At 33.9% G+C, this 17,386-nt stretch overlaps 2 protein-coding genes across 3 annotated transcripts; one reads left to right on the top strand and one right to left on the bottom strand.

The window, feature by feature from the left end:
• Positions 1–1,986: 1,986 nt before the first annotated feature.
• On the top strand, positions 1,987–5,760 carry LOC113855098 (zinc finger CCCH domain-containing protein 17). Its single transcript, XM_027486574.1, has 3 exons — positions 1,987–2,329; positions 3,361–3,471; positions 3,575–5,760. The coding sequence occupies exons 1-3, from the start codon at positions 2,219–2,221 to the stop codon at positions 5,468–5,470; spliced, it is 2,118 nt and encodes a 705-aa protein (XP_027342375.1). The 5' UTR covers positions 1,987–2,218; the 3' UTR covers positions 5,471–5,760.
• Positions 5,761–8,069: 2,309 nt separating this feature from the next.
• LOC113854148 (protein TOM THREE HOMOLOG 1) lies at positions 8,070–16,521 on the bottom strand. Of its 2 annotated transcripts, XM_027485019.1 has the most exons (11): positions 16,207–16,521; positions 16,025–16,115; positions 15,843–15,895; positions 15,655–15,747; positions 15,482–15,553; positions 12,394–12,466; positions 12,240–12,285; positions 10,580–10,643; positions 10,427–10,480; positions 10,268–10,345; positions 9,184–9,688 (listed from the first exon to the last, which is right to left on the bottom strand). In XM_027485019.1, exons 1-11 carry the CDS (start codon positions 16,378–16,380, stop codon positions 9,596–9,598), a joined length of 891 nt encoding a protein of 296 aa, XP_027340820.1. In that variant the 5' UTR covers positions 16,381–16,521; the 3' UTR covers positions 9,184–9,595. The 2 variants fall into 2 exon arrangements, with proteins under 2 accessions (XP_027340819.1, XP_027340820.1); XM_027485018.1 differs by having other exon boundaries at positions 8,070–10,643.
• Between the last annotated feature and the right edge of the window lie 865 nt (positions 16,522–17,386).

Genomic DNA, 17,386 nt, shown 5'->3' with positions numbered 1-17,386 from the left:
AAATTTTCTTTACAACGAAGTTAAAATCTCTTCTTTCACTCTATCTAAAATTATTGGAAAGCATAGATATTTATTGAGATAAAAATAAATAAATACTTAAAAAATTACTTATAACATTATTATTTAATTAAAGTTAGAATTTCAGTTTAATAATATGCATAATAAAAGTTTGCATGTATTTAGGATCAACACATTAACATTAAATGTTAAAACATGTTACTTATGTGAAACATTAAGTTTAATTGAAAAACAATACAAATAATACACATAAGTGTTGTCCTAATCTTTATTTTTTGGAGTTTTTCTTATTTTTTATAATTTTCAATGATTTTTTCTCTTTTGAGATGAGAGTAATTAAATTCTTATATATTTAAAATAAAGTTTTTATTTATTTATTTTTATATAAAATAATTTTTAAATAAAAATATTTAAATAAATAGTTAAAAAATTATTAAATAGTATAAACTTAACATCAATAAATCATGATTATCTACGTGTATTGTATTAAAAAAATTTAAAATTAATAATAATTAATTGACATTACATGTAATAAATTCATAGTCATATATAATAATAAAATAGTTATTGATTGGTTATAAATAAATTTATAAAAATATAAAGTACAATTATTTTATACTTTATAATATTGTTAAATATAACAAAATAAGATTATATATATAATTTGATACATGATAAAATAATATAAAATAATAATTTTATAATTAAATTGATAGATATTATAATTTATATAAAACTATTAACCATGTAAGTGTAAAAATTACTATAACTTATGCAATGAAATTTAATTTCTCTTCCTGTGCATAAATATGCATGCACATCCAAAAACTCATGCATCATAACCCAAAAATAAATGCTATTATAATATTGGTTTTCGGTCATATAAAAAAATAATAATGTGTATCAATATTTTTGTGAAATAAAAGTTCTATTTGTGAATTCTTTTGTCTTTCTATTAGTTTGGTTCAATGTAAAAACATGAATGATTCTAAATTTTTTGTTTCTGGTTGAGAATTAAATCCTAAAGTAAAAATTTTATATTATTAAATAAATATAATTTCATGAAACCATCTTACTTTATGATTAACCTCAACGTATAACTGAGATCTTTGTTTTTCATTCCACAACTTTAAATATTTTTAAACAACGATAACAGTATAATGATGTTAAAAATGAAATTAAAATCCTTCTCCACCCTTTTTTCTTCTCAATAAGTGCATAGTAAATATTTATATTTGTGAGTTTGCTTATTTTACACATATGTTCTCAAATTCTTTAAACTACATTTTTATTTCAAACTGATGAATATAATTCAAATATACAAAAAATAAATTATTATTATAAAATAATCAAATCAGAGAACTAGCCTCAGTAGATTATAAATCAACGTATACCTGACTAAGTAAAATTTAGATTGAGTTCATTAAAATTAAACTAAACTAAAATTTTTGAACATTGTATATTCTATGATAAATTAAAAGTGCCATTAAATAAATAATTTAAAATATTTATTTAATAAATTTATAAAATATCAAATTATAAGTTTATAATCTATTTTAATAATTTTAACTAAATTTAATGTATGATCATTAAATATGACTGGCAGATATTATTTAAATTTATTGAATTAAATTTAAATATAACTCACAAGAAATACAAGTGTATAAAAAAGATATATATAATTTGTTAATAAAATGTGATGGTGATAAAGAAGAAAGGACAATGGAAACCGAAATTGAAGTGAGAAGAGCGTAGATGAGCTGAGGGGTGGGTGATGGACTCATGGAGGTTTACAGAGAGAAGACCAATAGAAACAGGGCAAGTGTCCCGTTGCCACTTAGGCATCAAACATAGAAATGGAATCATTAACACACACACCAACAGACATATTAATCTCAATTTTTACAAAAATTCTGATAAATAAAATAAAATAAAAAACCAAAACCAAACCAGGCTTACCCTTACCCCTTCCTTCGTTCCCTTAAAGCCCATCACATTCACATACTCAACTCTCTCTTTCTCTCTCTACTCTCACCCCAATTTCTGTGGCGGCTCTCTCTCTACTTCTTCTCTTCTGAGATTGAGATTTGGATCCATCTTCTTCTCCTTCTTCTTCTTTGATTCGATCTCCTTCTTCTTCTCACGATCTCTGTTGGGTTGGGTTGAGTTGAGCTCTTCAACTTCAACTTCAACAACAGCCATGGTAGCCCAACAACCTCAACCTCAGCCTCAACCCTCTTCCCAAGATGAGGCCTTGAAGAGGAACACCGATTGTGTCTACTTTCTTGCTTCTCCCTTGACATGCAAAAAGGTTCTTTCTCTCACCTTTTTCTATTTTGAAAGAATTTTTTTTTATTTGGGAATTTTGTCTTTTAGGTTTTGTTTTTCTGGATTCGCGTGTTTCGGCAAATAGTTTTGGGGGTTGCTCTTATTTCAATTGGAATAATTGAATTTTGGTAAAAGGGTTTTTGCCGGAAGTTTGCATGCGAATTCTCAAAATTCGTGTATTTAGGCATAGTCTTGAAGAATCTTGTTGATAGACTGTGGATTTTTTTTTTTAATATTATTATTGGTGCTGTTGTTGTTATTGTTATTATTATTTTGTGGATTATGTTTCTGGGTATCTAGTTTTGGGAAACTCTCATTGATCATCGTGTTATTAATCTGATCTCTGTGGACTTTATTTATCTGTATATTTTTCACTTTGTCCGTTTATTTGATTAATTGAGGGGAATGATGGAGAACGGGGTTCTTGAAAACAATTTTTTTTATGTCTATATATATATATATATATTAAATTAGATCATGGATCCAGCTAGAAACAAACAAAGGGTTAGATGGATCAAGTTTAGTTTTTTCTTTCCCCTTAATATTTTAGAGTATTATTCATTATGTTATGATTTATTCTGAAAGCAATATTTAATTAGCGTTTTCAATGAACTTCCATTGAAATAAAAAAATTAATCACACTACTACCTGGAAGTGGCAAGAGTATATGTGAGTCATGATGATAGATAGTGTTCTGTTGGCGAGATCTGCCATTCACCAGTGTTGCCAACTATGTTTTACGATTAATTCTTTAAGTTGTTATCATTAAATATATTTCAACATTTTACTGAAATAACTACTTGTTTCATAATTATTCTATTAAATGCGTCTTTTCTGTGTGTTCGTGTGCAAATTAAGTTTTTTATTATATGGCGTAACGTTTTGGTTATGCGTTTTGCATATTAAAAGAAAAACTGTTTAGTTAACAAGAATGTCATGCTATCCAGTCATAGATACTGGTTTGTACTTTATTGCTGGCATCATTTTGATTTGTTTTCTTCTATGTTGGAACAGGGAAATGAATGTGAGTACCGACACAGCGAGTACGCACGTGTTAATCCTAGGGATTGTTGGTATTGGTTGAATGGCAATTGCTTGAATCCCAAATGTTCATTTCGTCATCCGGTGAGTGTCTTTTTATACTTTTTTGTCGATTTATGAACTGTTATCCTCAGTATTTAATTTCTTTGTAAGGCTGTTGTTAACTGCATTTTGTTTTCCCATGCAGCCTCTTGATGGGTTATTAGGAACACAGACAGCAACGGCTGGTGGACCATCTGTACCCCCACCACAGATTCCAACTACGACTGCAACGCATGCTCCGTATAATTCTGGTAAACCTGTTCCCTGCATTTTCTTCCAAAAGGGGCTTTGCTTAAAAGGTGACAGGTGTGCCTTCTTGCATGGACCGAATCCTAACACTGGTAATAAAGCAGCTGCTCAGGTCCCAATGACTAGCCAAGGAGCTGAGAATCCTAGTTTTAAGAGGCCTTTTGGTGTAATTGAAAAATATGCTCAGGAAAGGAAAAGTTCCCAGGGAAATTTTGCAAGGTCAGTTGGGGGCCATGATGTTAAACCTGCCCAACAAGTTGAAACTGCTCCACAAAGAAATATGCTTGAATTGGAGAAGCAAGGGCCACCACCATCAGCAGGATTTGATAATGAGGCTTCCAGATTCAAGATAGCTAGTACTCCACCTCTGACCAATGGGCCTTCTGCTGTGGCCCAGTCAAACCGTCTGCATCAAGCTCGTGTGCCAGATGATCATAGTTTCCACAGTGGTAAGGACGGTGATGAGTTTCTCCGAGAATCCTCTCCTGGGTTTGATGTTCTTGTAGCTGATGAACTTAGAAATTCTGATTACTACCATGAGGATGAATTTGGTAAAGCAAGAGCTCAAGATGAAAGGACCTTAGACTCTTTGGATGAATATGATTTAGGACATTCTGCTAATTATAGTTTAGCGGCTGATATTGATCAAGAAAGGTTTCGTGTGCCCCAAGGTTATGAGTCATATGATCACATGCAGGAGCCATATGTTTGGGAGCAGCAGCAGCATAGAAAGGCTTCAGCCCATTTAGAAAGAAGGACTCACCATAGATCTGGCAGTCCTGAAAATGCTGAGGTCTCGGATCTTCGACATCATTTATCCAAGCGCAGGAAGGTCAATGGTTTGAAATCTGTTGTCACTCATGATTATGACCCTGAGAGCCACAGTGAGGAACAAGGTCACCGGTTCTTCTCTCGAAAGGATTCGCACCAGTTACCTTTGAATGAGAGCTCCCTCAGTAATCGCTTCCGAGGCAGGATAAAACTTCCAGCAAATGGTGGTAGTGATCACACAGACAGGGAAGACAGGGGAAGAATCCGGAGCAGATTGTCATCTGGAAGGTCGCAGGCCCCTCCCCAGGGAAGGGTCCAAGACAGAATAAAAGGAAGGTTGCAAGATGATGAGAGGAAAAGCTTCAGGGACCGATCAATGGGGAGAGAATTGATGGGTGATAGAAGTGATTTTGCTGGGCCAAAAAGTCTTGCTGAACTTAAAAATGGGAGGAACACCGAGAATAAGGAGCAACATTTGCTGGGAAAGAGAAAAAGTTTGAGGGATTACCCCCAATCTGAAGATGATCTTCAGTTTGAAGGTCCAAAACCTCTAAGTGAAATTCTGAAGGAGAAGAGAGGAGTTGGAGCTGGTGCGGCCTCTCAGAATGGCAAATCATCTTACAATAAGAATGAAGAAGCTACTGAAAACAAAGATCATACACTTGTCTCAAACCCACAAAATGGAGGGTTGTCTGAGACTAGGGGAGAGATCAAGAGCCATCTGCTAGTTAATGAAAAAGAACCCAAGTTTCAGGCAACTGATGCAGTTGGAAGAGACATTGATAATGCTGATGCAACTCATGGCCAATCATCTGAGGATGGAATGATCTATGATGAAGCGGCGGAGGATCAGGAGTATGAAGGTGATGATCAGAGAGATGGGGACTATGATTATGAGCAAGGTGATGAAGGAGACTATGACTATGAACAAGTTGAGGAGGGTGAAAATCAAGAGCAAGAGTACATGGATGATGAAGATGGGGATGACTTTGCTAAGAAGATTGGTGTCATTCTTACATAATTATGGAAAAGCTAAGAATACACGGATGATATGAATGTGATCTGGTGGACCTCTCAAACTTGTCTAGTTCTCTCTGACTGAGCAGCATTTCTGCTTAAAATTTGCTTGTAGAACTTGGGATATCATTATCAATTTATTTTCTTGTATTAATTAATCCTTTTTATTTTTACTGTGTTTTTCCTCTGATTGAATGGATATTTTTATGTAAGCAATGGGGCATTTTGCTGTGCTCTCATGCAGAGTGCAAGCCTGTAACGTTAGAAAGTTAATAATAATATTCGCATTTACTCCATAGTTTTCTAATACCTTGATTGATCTGGTCAAATAATGTGCTAAGGGAAACATAACAGGTGGCTTTTCAATCTCATAATCTCTTTTTGGTTCTTTAAACACTTTAATTAAACTTCTTAATTAAAAGATTCTGATATCAAGTTGATTGGACAATATTTTAAATGCCTAGACTTTTCTTGGTACAAGCCATTGTAGCATTTGGAAGTGGTGCTTCAATGGTTTGGTTACGTGTTCTATATTTAAGTAGGAGAACATAGTGACACTAATGTTCAGTTCACAAGAAACAAGTTTAAGTTGAATTTCTAGTAAATTTTCAGGGTAAAAGCTGGATTGGCGTTGAATCAACTATTAACTCATTTATAAATTTTATTTTCAGTTGTATTTTATGATATATAGATAAAATAATCTTTTAACATTTTGTTTTCAAAAAAATACACTTTAATCTATTTAACTTAACATTCTTAGATATGTTCTTGAAAATATTTTTAAGTACATTTTATTATAATAAATAATATTATTTTAAAGTTATTAAATTATTCTTTCTTCAAAAATTTAATTTTAATTTGATATCTTATGTAACTTAATCACTTCATCTTTATGGGGTATGCTCCCATTCAATCAATTCAAGGGTGAGGTCTAACATTTCTTACACTTAGAAATTTTTTAAAATTCTCTTAATGACATGTTTTTAAATTTTTTCAAATTGAAAAATTTTGTATTAACTTTTTTTCTTTTTTCTTTTTTTCTTCACTTCCTTATCTTTCAAACTCTTTCCTTCTCTTTCTCTCCAAACTAATAATTAAAGTCTAAGGGGTTGTTTAGAAAGAGAAATTTTGGAGGGAAAAAAAAAAGACATTTTCTTCTAAATTTAATGAATAAAATGCATTCTTTCAATTTGAGACTTTGCCTATTATTGATTTTTTTTATTAAAAAAATTATTTTAAAAATTAATTACTAAAAAATGTAAAAATATTTATTTTAAATAAAATTATATAATTATCTAATATTATTCACTAAAAAGATAATCCTTATTTAAAAATAAAATAAAATTTTCCACTATAAAAATATATACACTTTATACTTTGACCACTATTGAATAATATTTTTAATTTAAAATTTATATTCAATCCTGAGAGATGGAGTGTCGTCACTTAGGGTTTAGGGTTTAGTAGTATTGTCCTTGGAAAGAGACTTTTGTTAAAATTAAGAGAGAATATAAAAAATTAATTATAAAATGTCATAAATTGCACTTCTCTCTTTTATGAAATTTCTGTTTTTCTTTTTGGTTTACTTCTCTCATGTCTCGCTTATTGTAAAAACTATACTACCTGCATTGTTGCCAAGTGATAACACTCTCCTGCGAGTGAATTTTAATTTTAAACTTTAAAAAAATTACTGCTTAAAAAAGTTATACAAGTTATATATACAACATGTGTTAAGTCTTATTTTTGCAATGGATAATCTCATTTTATTATTATTTTTAAATATTATTTATCTGCTAAACAATATTAGTTAATAATGTTATAAAAATGTATTGCATGTGCAACACGTATCAATGCATGCGATGTGTATTGTTTTTGCAATGGATAATCTTATTTTATTATGATGTAATAAGAATTACTCTAAATAGATAAATTATTTTATTATTATTTTATAATAATTATTGTTTAAAAATGCACATTTTTAATCAAAAAGCCTACTATTTTAGTTTGTAAATTTTCACCTAAATAAGCTTACCTTGTTTTTATAGTTTGCTGTAAGTTTTAGAGGTGATAAGACAAATTGCTTTCATTGTATAACCAAGTTTGGCTATGGTTTTTTGCTCTTTCCGATTCACTCTTTAGTTTCAATTTGAAACATGAATAAACAACAATTGATGGCGGTGATGTGCTGGTGCTGAGGCCTATAACCACGTCTTGAAAGACAACCTAAGCTTTTGAAATATTTTATGTAAGAAAACCATAGGTTGTTAATAGTGTTTTGGTGAAAAAAAAAAAACACTGCTCTTAGACGAGGCTTAATAGATTAAAGTGTAATGTATTTTTCTTTTAAGGGAGGGTAGTACAATTATTTAAAATAAAAAAGGAGGAGAACGTAAACAAACATCGCTTGGAAAATGATAATGCAATTTATTCTATAAAAAAAATATTGGTGAAAGGCTTCATAGGTTCATGAAAATCCTACACAATTAAATTCTAACTCTTCATAAAATTTTGATACTAATCAGTGTTAGTTCATGAAACCTTTTATACTTGAAAGGTTATGCCTCTTTATGAGTGAGTTTTTTTTTTTTTTTTTTCATCCGGTTCATTTTCTTTTCTTTTGCCTGAATGTACAAAAGCTAAAATTAAACTGTTATTTTTTGTGAAATTTATTGCGAACCGTGAGTGTGAGGGAAAATTAATTTTGACTTCATCGGACCTTTTAGAGAAATTTTATAATTTCTGACTTTAGGCTAAAAGAATCTTTTGTGTTGTTGAGTTAATTATTAGGATTGGAAGTCATACTCAAGGTCAAGATCGTTTCTATATAAAAAAAAAATGCAATCAGCCCAAATTTCATCCAAGGTTTATTAGAATAGGATAGGTGGGGCAAATTAAGCTTAAAAAATGTTGCTTACACTTCAGTTATGTTATACATAACTTTCCTTTTGATCTCTTCCAACTTGTAGCCTTCAAAACAGTACAAAAACTGCATCTTAATGAGTTTTGGATAGTTTTTATCAACTAATACTCAATAATTTCCTAACCACGGGTCCCAAACACGTGCTTGTGGACAAATGATATAAATTAAACCATAGTTTTATTATTCAAACCTACCATTCTTTCAGTGAACAAAGTCAAACCAAACATTCAAGTACTGACTGGCTGATATTCGATACTAATACCGGTTGAAGATGGAATTACATGCTGAAGCAGGAAATTCACAACCAAGAGCCTCGATATCCCCCATCCAGAAAGCAAGCTTTTGATTAATGGCATCATCGAATTCCAGAAAATATGTCCCGGGTACGAATTCTTTTGATTAAGGTTCTTGCAAGTATGTTTCTGTAATCTTAATGCATATATTTGTGGTATGTCAATGATTATTTGATGTTTGAGTATTTGTCAAGAGAGAATAATTCAACTAGGAAAATTTCATTATGCACTGCCACCGTTGTTTTTTGCTATAACCAGAAACATGGCTTTTCAAGAGCCATACTGATGTTGTATCCAAACATGGCTGCTGAAGAAAGAACGTTTTCAAGAAGTGTTTGTTCATTCCACTTGGTCGGGTTAAAATTTTAGAGATAATCAGATACATCTGTGTAATTCCCAAAGTTAGTTAGCCTAATATATCTCTCTCCCAAAATAGAGATTTAGCCCTCGTCAAAAAGAAATTTTAAGCTTCACAGAGAAATGGAAGAAGGGATATTTAAAAATTGAATGAATTAGTTGGAACTTGACCGAAAAGGAACAGTACATTTCACCAAATTGTAGCAGTTACAGGACTTGAAAACTCTATTATACAATATCAGTGTCCCTTTCTTCCCAAAAGGTTGCTCATTGTGTTGAATTGCTGAACCTGAAACAGCAACCACATTTTCCTAGAGACAATGCAAATATCACATACATAACACAGCCCAACACGTTTGACAATCCACAAAATTGTCACGTTTCAAAATCTACAGACCTTAGGAGAACTATAAAACCATGATATTAGCTTTGTCACTCAAAAGAAGAAAGACCGACTTCTCTGTCCTCTAGAAATTATCCATGGAGGGAGAAACATCAACGAAAACAGAGAATCACTAAGGACACCCTCTGACTAAGTTTCCTCCATATGTTAATCTGTTCAGCGAATTGGGTGATATTGTGTGATACCACGTTTCGGTGGCAACTTCCTCAAAATGAAAAGGACCAAAGAAGAAGGCAATATTTCCACCAACTGCAGCAAAAATGTGCAAAAGATAAGAGAAATTGTATTTGAGAGACCTACAACAAGTAGAACAAGCCTCTTTTTTTATCGCTTACACTTGAGACTGAATGTAAGAGTATGGGGAAAATTGCAATTCTAAAAACCTAACAGCAATTCAATCCTTTTGAATGGACATCAGTAAATGTATTTTCCATTTTTCACAAGAAATTCCATTTGTGGTCAAGAGTTGCTCAAGATATATCCCACAACAATAAAAAGCAATGACTTGATCATCCAATTTACCAATGTCCTTGCCACGTAGCTTTGAAGAAAATAAAAAAAACCTTACCAAGAATCAAGACTAACCTTAACTCATGCCAGAAAGATAATAAGATGAATTTTGGTAGGGTAATAAAAGTATTGCCCATATAAAGTCGGAAACAATTCAACCAGGAAATATGTCAGATTTCAACACTAAGCTCAAACCTAGGTAAGTCATAGCCCAAAATTGACCTAGGTATAGAAATGATAGTTTGACCGTACAAACAATGAGCAATAATGGGAAGTATGCCAACAAAAACATCACAATGAAGAAATACAAAAACTCACCAAGTAGTATATAAAATTAAGAATGGGATGGTCCAAGACATCAAGGTCAGCAGCTTTATCAAATGCATTAAAGCACATCTGAAACAATATAATACAGTCAAACACAATGTAATAATCATGCGACAGATTGAGGTCTATCATCAAGTAAAAGGAACAAACCATAACACATCTGATAAGGAAACATGAAAAGCATATGGTAGTCACATAGCCAACCTGCATTAGAAAGATCAGGTAGATTAATTCTGGGTAAAGGAAGGGAAGAATAGGGGGAGATAAATATAGGAAAATTTCCTTGTAAAAATGAATATAGACCTCTTGCAGCTTCTTTCGTCGCCCTTTGGATTCAACAGGAAAGCGTTGCAGCATCAAGAATAGTCTGTCATATAACACACTCAGAAAATATATGCAAAAATAGATAGGGTAGTGAGATGATACTAAAGATGCATACACATAATGCAAATAGAATATAAAAATTTCCTTAATTGACACATAATCAAAATGATAACAGTATGGACCCTTGACACTTCTGGAGGGTTGCGTTTTCCAGTAAATGCCCATTTCCTTTTACTCGTTCCCCATGCAGTCAAAAATTCATCCTTGACAATCCCATCTGGAGATCTAAAGCCCCCACTGAGGTTATAAAACTGATAACTTTTTGTTTGGAATCCAGTACTTATTTATATCCACTCATTACTTCTCACATCAGTCTCTCTCCAAATGCATTGTTTACAACATAAACCCTGAAACTATCAACCACTCATTTGTGTGCTGCAAAGTAGCTACTTTTGTTCTGGACCAATTTTGGGGTTCTTGATGCGAAAAGGGTGAGCTACTTCAGCGCTGTTAAAAGGTTTTGGTTAAGAGAGAGGCAAAATTTGAGATACTGAATGATTTGCACTTTACACAGTTTTTTTGGTGCTTTGGAGCAGAAATCCCTCAATTTCAAGGATTTCATTTGCTATTAAAAATGCTCAGGATAGGATTAAATTTTGGCCACTAGTGTTTTGCATAAATATCAATGGTGTAGCCATCTCTGACATGTACATAGATCAAGTAGCATTGCTGCATTCTTAGCTCCTTTCTAGTTGTTCTCTGTTATTTCTGTCTTTTCTAGTTGCTGAAGAAATCTTATCCCATTTTCCTCTTCTATTTTTTTTTTCAATTAAAAAAAAGGAAAAAGAAAAAATGGCATTCATAAACAACATTAGAATTCTTTAAAAAATCTTGCACAGCAAGGCATCTTTTACATACAACAATCTAGATAAGCTAAATACCATTCTAACATACATGGAAATATTTTTGTTGAATGCTTTAGGATCAAGGGACATTTTGAATTGCACCCAGAAGACACAGAAGAAAACAAAAACAGAGCAATATATCAATGCAGATAAGTCAACTATCTCTGCTTACAGATATGAAAAATTTATCTGCTTACCAGGGACTAGTAAGTAGTAACTAACAGGAAAAAGATAGATACTACTTTCCAGATATTTCATCATCTTAGCACCAGATGATATCATGAACAGAATCATAAAAAGGCTTCACAGGGTTTTTTCGTCAAGTTGGAGATCTTGGTTAGAATCATATATCAGATTGAACAATTACAACAATGAACCATTTACATTGGATAAAGAATCCAGATAATCCACACTAATAGCTTATGAAGTTACACTTTAGCAGCTATTGAGAAACATGACTATACCAGTTTTATAGAAGGAAAACCAATCAACAAAATATACTTCTTCATGGTGCCTATGTTTTTGCACTATCTGATTTTTCAGAAAGGTAAATTTGGAAAACTCACACAACTACTAAATCTGCTAATACGAATTGAATTTTTATTTTTACTATTCAGAGTTCAGACAAGGCACAATTTCTATGTTAGTGTTATTCTTAAACCTGGATGCATTAATTTAATTCCATAACCCAAATTATGTTAAATGTAGTTGAAAATTGGAAAAAAAACAGTTACCTCCCACCATAGAGAAGAAATCCAAGGGCTGCAAACAATGAGACCCCTACATATATGCATAGAAAATCAGAGTATGTCATGGTCAGTTAAATCGGATACTTAACCCACCGCCCCCCCACCCCCCTAAAAAAGGGGTCCCTTAACAGATATAAACCTGCAAAGAACATCTTTGACAGGATGACCAGCACGCTGACTGGCTTCCACCATAATATCAACCACAAAGCAATCTGAAACACATCAAACAAAAAATAAAGAAAATAAAAATCTACTAATTGAAAACCAGTTAACATGAAAGTAACAGCTATTTAAAATAATAAAGGTCAATGGTTCAATTATTAAACATAATTTTGAGCACAATAATGAAATGAAAGAAAAACATAAACAAGAATATTCATAGAAATGAAATAACATGATACCAGAGCAGTACCATTCACCTCACAGGGTTTCCCTTTCTGCACTGTAGAGTTTCATAGAATTCCTTTGTATTTAATTATCTCTATGTATTCAGAATATCCTTTTTATAGAGTAATTTGTCTGTTTTTTTTTTTTTTACGTAAAAAGAAAAAAAATTCAACAGATCATGACCTATATCACATTTCAAGGCTACGGAAGCCTCTAGTGGCAGCCATTTGAAGATTTAGGTAGTCAGCAAGGGAATATTAGTGATCAACCAGCTATGGTTGACCAGCACCATACGGAGGACTGGTGCAAGCATGAATGACTGATGGTTTATTTGCATACGGATGTGGTGCTTTTTTTTTTTTTTGTCTAACCACAAATATCCTTCACAAAAAGCAATCTTGTTCAATTTGAGAACATCCACATTGTGGGGGGACTAGCTCTCTCAACGAGAATTCTTTCCATGCACAAGGTTTAAACCCAAACCTAGCTTAAGGAGAATCAAGAAATTTATCCCTTGAACCAACCCCCATTGGTAGGGATGGGTGTGTTTGGGCTCTATAGAGAGAGTCACAGTGGGTGGCTGGTGCCTCAACTTCCAACATAGACAAGTGTAAACAATTGTCAGGTAGGTGTGTCAGTGACTCTACCAATGTGTCTGGGGTAGCTGTTTCAGCCTTTTGGTGGGATTTGGTTCCATTTGGTGACTTTCAAGTCTGGGATTGTGTTTTTCCGGTCCAAGCAAGATCATCCCGTAGCTTGTTAGGAGCATTGATGACAAGAGTGACTCCCTGGAAGGAAAGGCTGTTTGGGTTTGTACAATGATTTCTAGTAATTTTCTGGTGTTTTGTTCCCTCTTTGTGCTTGATGTGACATGCAGTGACTGTTCTGCTGTTTGTGTGACAATTATGATATGTGGAGGGAGTTGTGTGGGGAGAGGAGCTGCATAAGGTACTAAGGCATTCATGATAGTGATTGTGTTCATGTAGAGTGGTGGGTGCACAGGTATACAAGTGTTGTCCAATAATGTAGGGTGTGCTTGTGTCCAAGGAGCTCTGTCCCATGTTTTAATAGTGCAGTGAGCAAGGATAAAATCAATTTTGCAAACAGTAGCAAGATCTGAATTAGCAGGAGCTGCAAATTGTTTTAAGGGTCTAAGTCTATCGTGGGGTCATCATTTGCCAAAGGTGATTTTCATATGGTCTGGCATTTCATATGAATTCCTGGGATTATTTCAGCAAATTTTCTGTGTTGGGGGGGGGGGGGGGGATTCTGGGTTTTATTCCTAATCTTGTTGTTAGGTATATGGATTGAAGGCTTTGAACCAATGATAGTGACCGTTTTGCTATTCTGGTGGCTTATGTTGAAGGGTTATGCTCTTATGCTCCACTGCCCTTCTCTTGAATCTGGCGATGGATCACAATGGCCTTGTTGACCAGTAGTTGATTCAAGGTTGGCTAGGTCACTGCAATGGTTATCCTTTCATCCTTGTTGGATTGTGTTTCTCAGTTGATGCTCCTCTTGGGGTTGTTAGCAAGAGAAAACACTCTTTCATGCTTACCTTTTATGTTTGATCCATATGGAAGGATAGCAATGCAAGTCCAATACAATAGGAGTTAGCACAGTCTTTGAGGAGAACTTTCAGAGATCACATCAAACCACAAGTTAAACAGTTTAGGTATCATAGACTCATCTTACAAAGTGATGGAGAGATTGCAGGGATGTCAGAGGAATCAAGCTAGGTTGATTGAATAGGGAAGTACCTCAACAATAATTTGTGATGGCTAAGTGTCTGGCAACTTCAAAGGAAAAGTACCAGACAGCTAGAAAACTAGCAATGGTAATGCTATATGGCAGTGGGTGATAGGCAGTTAAGTGACAACAAAAGCCCAAAAAAATTGAGAATAATGGATAAAACATTATGGAGAGCCTAAGCTGTCTACATGATTTGGCATATTAGGTTGACCAACCCTATAATTTTTTTTGTTGGGGAAGGGGGGTGGGGTGGGGTGGGGTTGGGTTAATATTTTTTTTTATAGCTTATGCTAAGTGCTAACCCAACTGCGTTGAGGGAACTAGCAAGTCTAGTGTGTTTAAGAATGTATAGAGATCAGAAGTTTGAGAAACCGTTGAACCTGATATATTATGCACATGGATCAGAAGGAAAAAGACCCAAAAGCCATCACTTCAGGTTGTGCACATCAGCCAAATCTTATCCTAAGCTAGAACCCAAAGAGTCAGCCCACCAGCCATGCCATCGTACCTGACACCACTGCCAGTATGTGCCACAGAGAAGCCCCTTTCCAGTGGTGTCTTCCTGGTTGGATCTGAAGCAACAATTTCTTCATCCATGGGAATCAAAGACTCAGAGAATGTTTGATAACCTCTAGAAACATCCCCCATTTCCATTTGAAAACTGGTAAGAAAATAGATCTGAGAGTGAGAGAACACAAGCACTGAAAAGTTCTCCAGGGTTGGGGAAAAATTTGTGGACGGATAGACAGATTTGACTTTTATAAGATCTAAATATCAGCATCCACTGTATATATCGGATCTCCTATCAGAAATGGATACTTCCAGAAGTGCTATGTGAAGGACTATTTTGTGAAGCATCAGGATAAGGTAGGCTAACCCATCTTCGATGGCTCTGGCTGTACCTTTCTAGCTGATTGACTGTATTGTTTGACATGCTATCAACTATGGTTTCTACAAAAGCTAAGAAATACAACATAAAAATGGAAACAGACAGCAAGCAACATCCATGGCCACAAAATTCAAAAAAGAAGTGCAACAAACAGTGGTGAGTGGTGACCACAAGTGAAATCATGGGCAAGATTTTTCACCTGAATCACATAAACCACAGCATTGACTGTATAGAAACTTGGTCTGAGACCATCGGTGGATACAGCTCGTGCCTGCAGAACATGTAACACCGAAGTCATAATCAGGCCACTGAAATAACCATGTTCAAATGGAAAATGGAGAAAATAGTCCATGCACCAGAAATTAAACTTGCCTGGTAATAAATCTCAGCCCAGAACAGGACCAACAGCGCATAAGTTGTAAAGAAAGCAAGACTAGGCATGTCCAGTAAGATATGTTGGACAATCTACAGACACACACACACACACAAAGTTGAGCATTAACTATGTGATTACAAAAGATAGAATCGGAAGGGAAATAGACGAAACAATCCATTCCTACCTCTGGCTGAAACTTTTGCACATCCCGACGGAAAACGAAAACTAAACACCGAACTGCAAAACCAGAAATAGCATGCATATTGCACCACGGTATTTAAACCCAATCATCCAACAAATACAAATAGATTCAAATTTTCTTTTATAATAAAAAGAAAAGAAAAGGAAGATTAGAATGATACAAACCCCCATTCACCAAAAAATTGAGAAAGTGAAAGACCTTCTGCGTGGTCCAACCATATTCCGGTACTCTCAATTGTATTCGAACTAATTGAACCTACAATCATAAAAAAATATATGAAACCCTAACCGAACTCAAAATCGAAATCCGGCAAGAAAAGACGTCGAGATTGTTGGAGAATGAATACCAGAGCAACAGCGGCTACGATTCCGTAGAGGATGGCGAGGACGTGGAAGATTCGATCCTGCCAGAGCGGGGAGTCGTTGATGTCCCGCCACCAGTTGGAGGATTCGGTCAAGTCAAGGGCGGCCACGGCAAACACTGCCGTCGCCGCCTCCGCCGGCACGCCTCTCGCCACCATGGAATCGGTGAATGAATGATTGTTCAGAAAATGGGAGGAGCTTTCAATCTTCTTTTGTTAACAAAGAAGGAAAGAAAGAAGAGCGAAAGAAAATCCAATTTAATCTTATTATTATTACTATTAACGTTTTCTGACAAATATTAAATTCCCTTTTTCCTTTTTAATTTATTATTATTGCGAGAGAAGTAACGGAAATGGATTAATTAGCATCGTATAATATTTGGATTATAAAATGAATTTGATATATCAGGGCAACTCATTCGCATGTGTAATACTATTTTTCAATCCATAAAAGACTTGTGTCCTCTTATTTGCGTTGGCGCTTTTCTGGCTTAGGAATGTTTATGCTTTCTTTTTATTTGGAATGCAAAATCTAACGTCACTCATTTATTCACACAACAACTCATTGATTGTTGCATGTCCAATAAGACTCTCCTTCCCACGTTTTCAAAATGTATCCATATGATATAAGTGCTTATATAATAAAATATTATTGAATAATAAGTTGTGATTTCCAATACACCCTAAATAGAAGATTTTGCAACTAACATTTTTTTTATTCAAAAACCCAAAATATAAAGAAATAAATAACCAATTAGCAAAAGTTATGCATTTATTAAACGCAATTATTTATTTTATGAATAGACTAATCGAATCAATTGGTGAATCCAATTGTAATAATACTTAATTACTTGAACCCATTATAACTCTGCTGTTCATCTACACGTCACCAATAACTATTTCATGATTGGACAAAACCATGTTTACGATAAAAATCATCATTATGTTATTTTTCTTTGGTCGTTGGCTAGAAATATTCACAGATAAAACTGAGAGTCAACCTCAAATTAAGGGCAATTAAAGAAGTTTTATTTTTTTTATAATAACAACTCTAGGACTCGACCTCCTAGCATTGTAGATAAAACTCGCATGGAGTCGGGCTATTTTCATTATGACCAACCTTATTAGATGTGTCGGCGACCTTTTAAACAAAAATTTAATTGAT

This window comes from Abrus precatorius, unplaced genomic scaffold (genome assembly GCF_003935025.1).
Source record: "Abrus precatorius isolate BTA unplaced genomic scaffold, Abrus_2018 Scaffold11, whole genome shotgun sequence".
NCBI classification, from domain to species: Eukaryota; Viridiplantae; Streptophyta; class Magnoliopsida; order Fabales; family Fabaceae; genus Abrus; species Abrus precatorius.
Note: the sequence above shows the minus strand (reverse complement) of the source record. Positions and strands in the feature narration are given on the sequence as shown.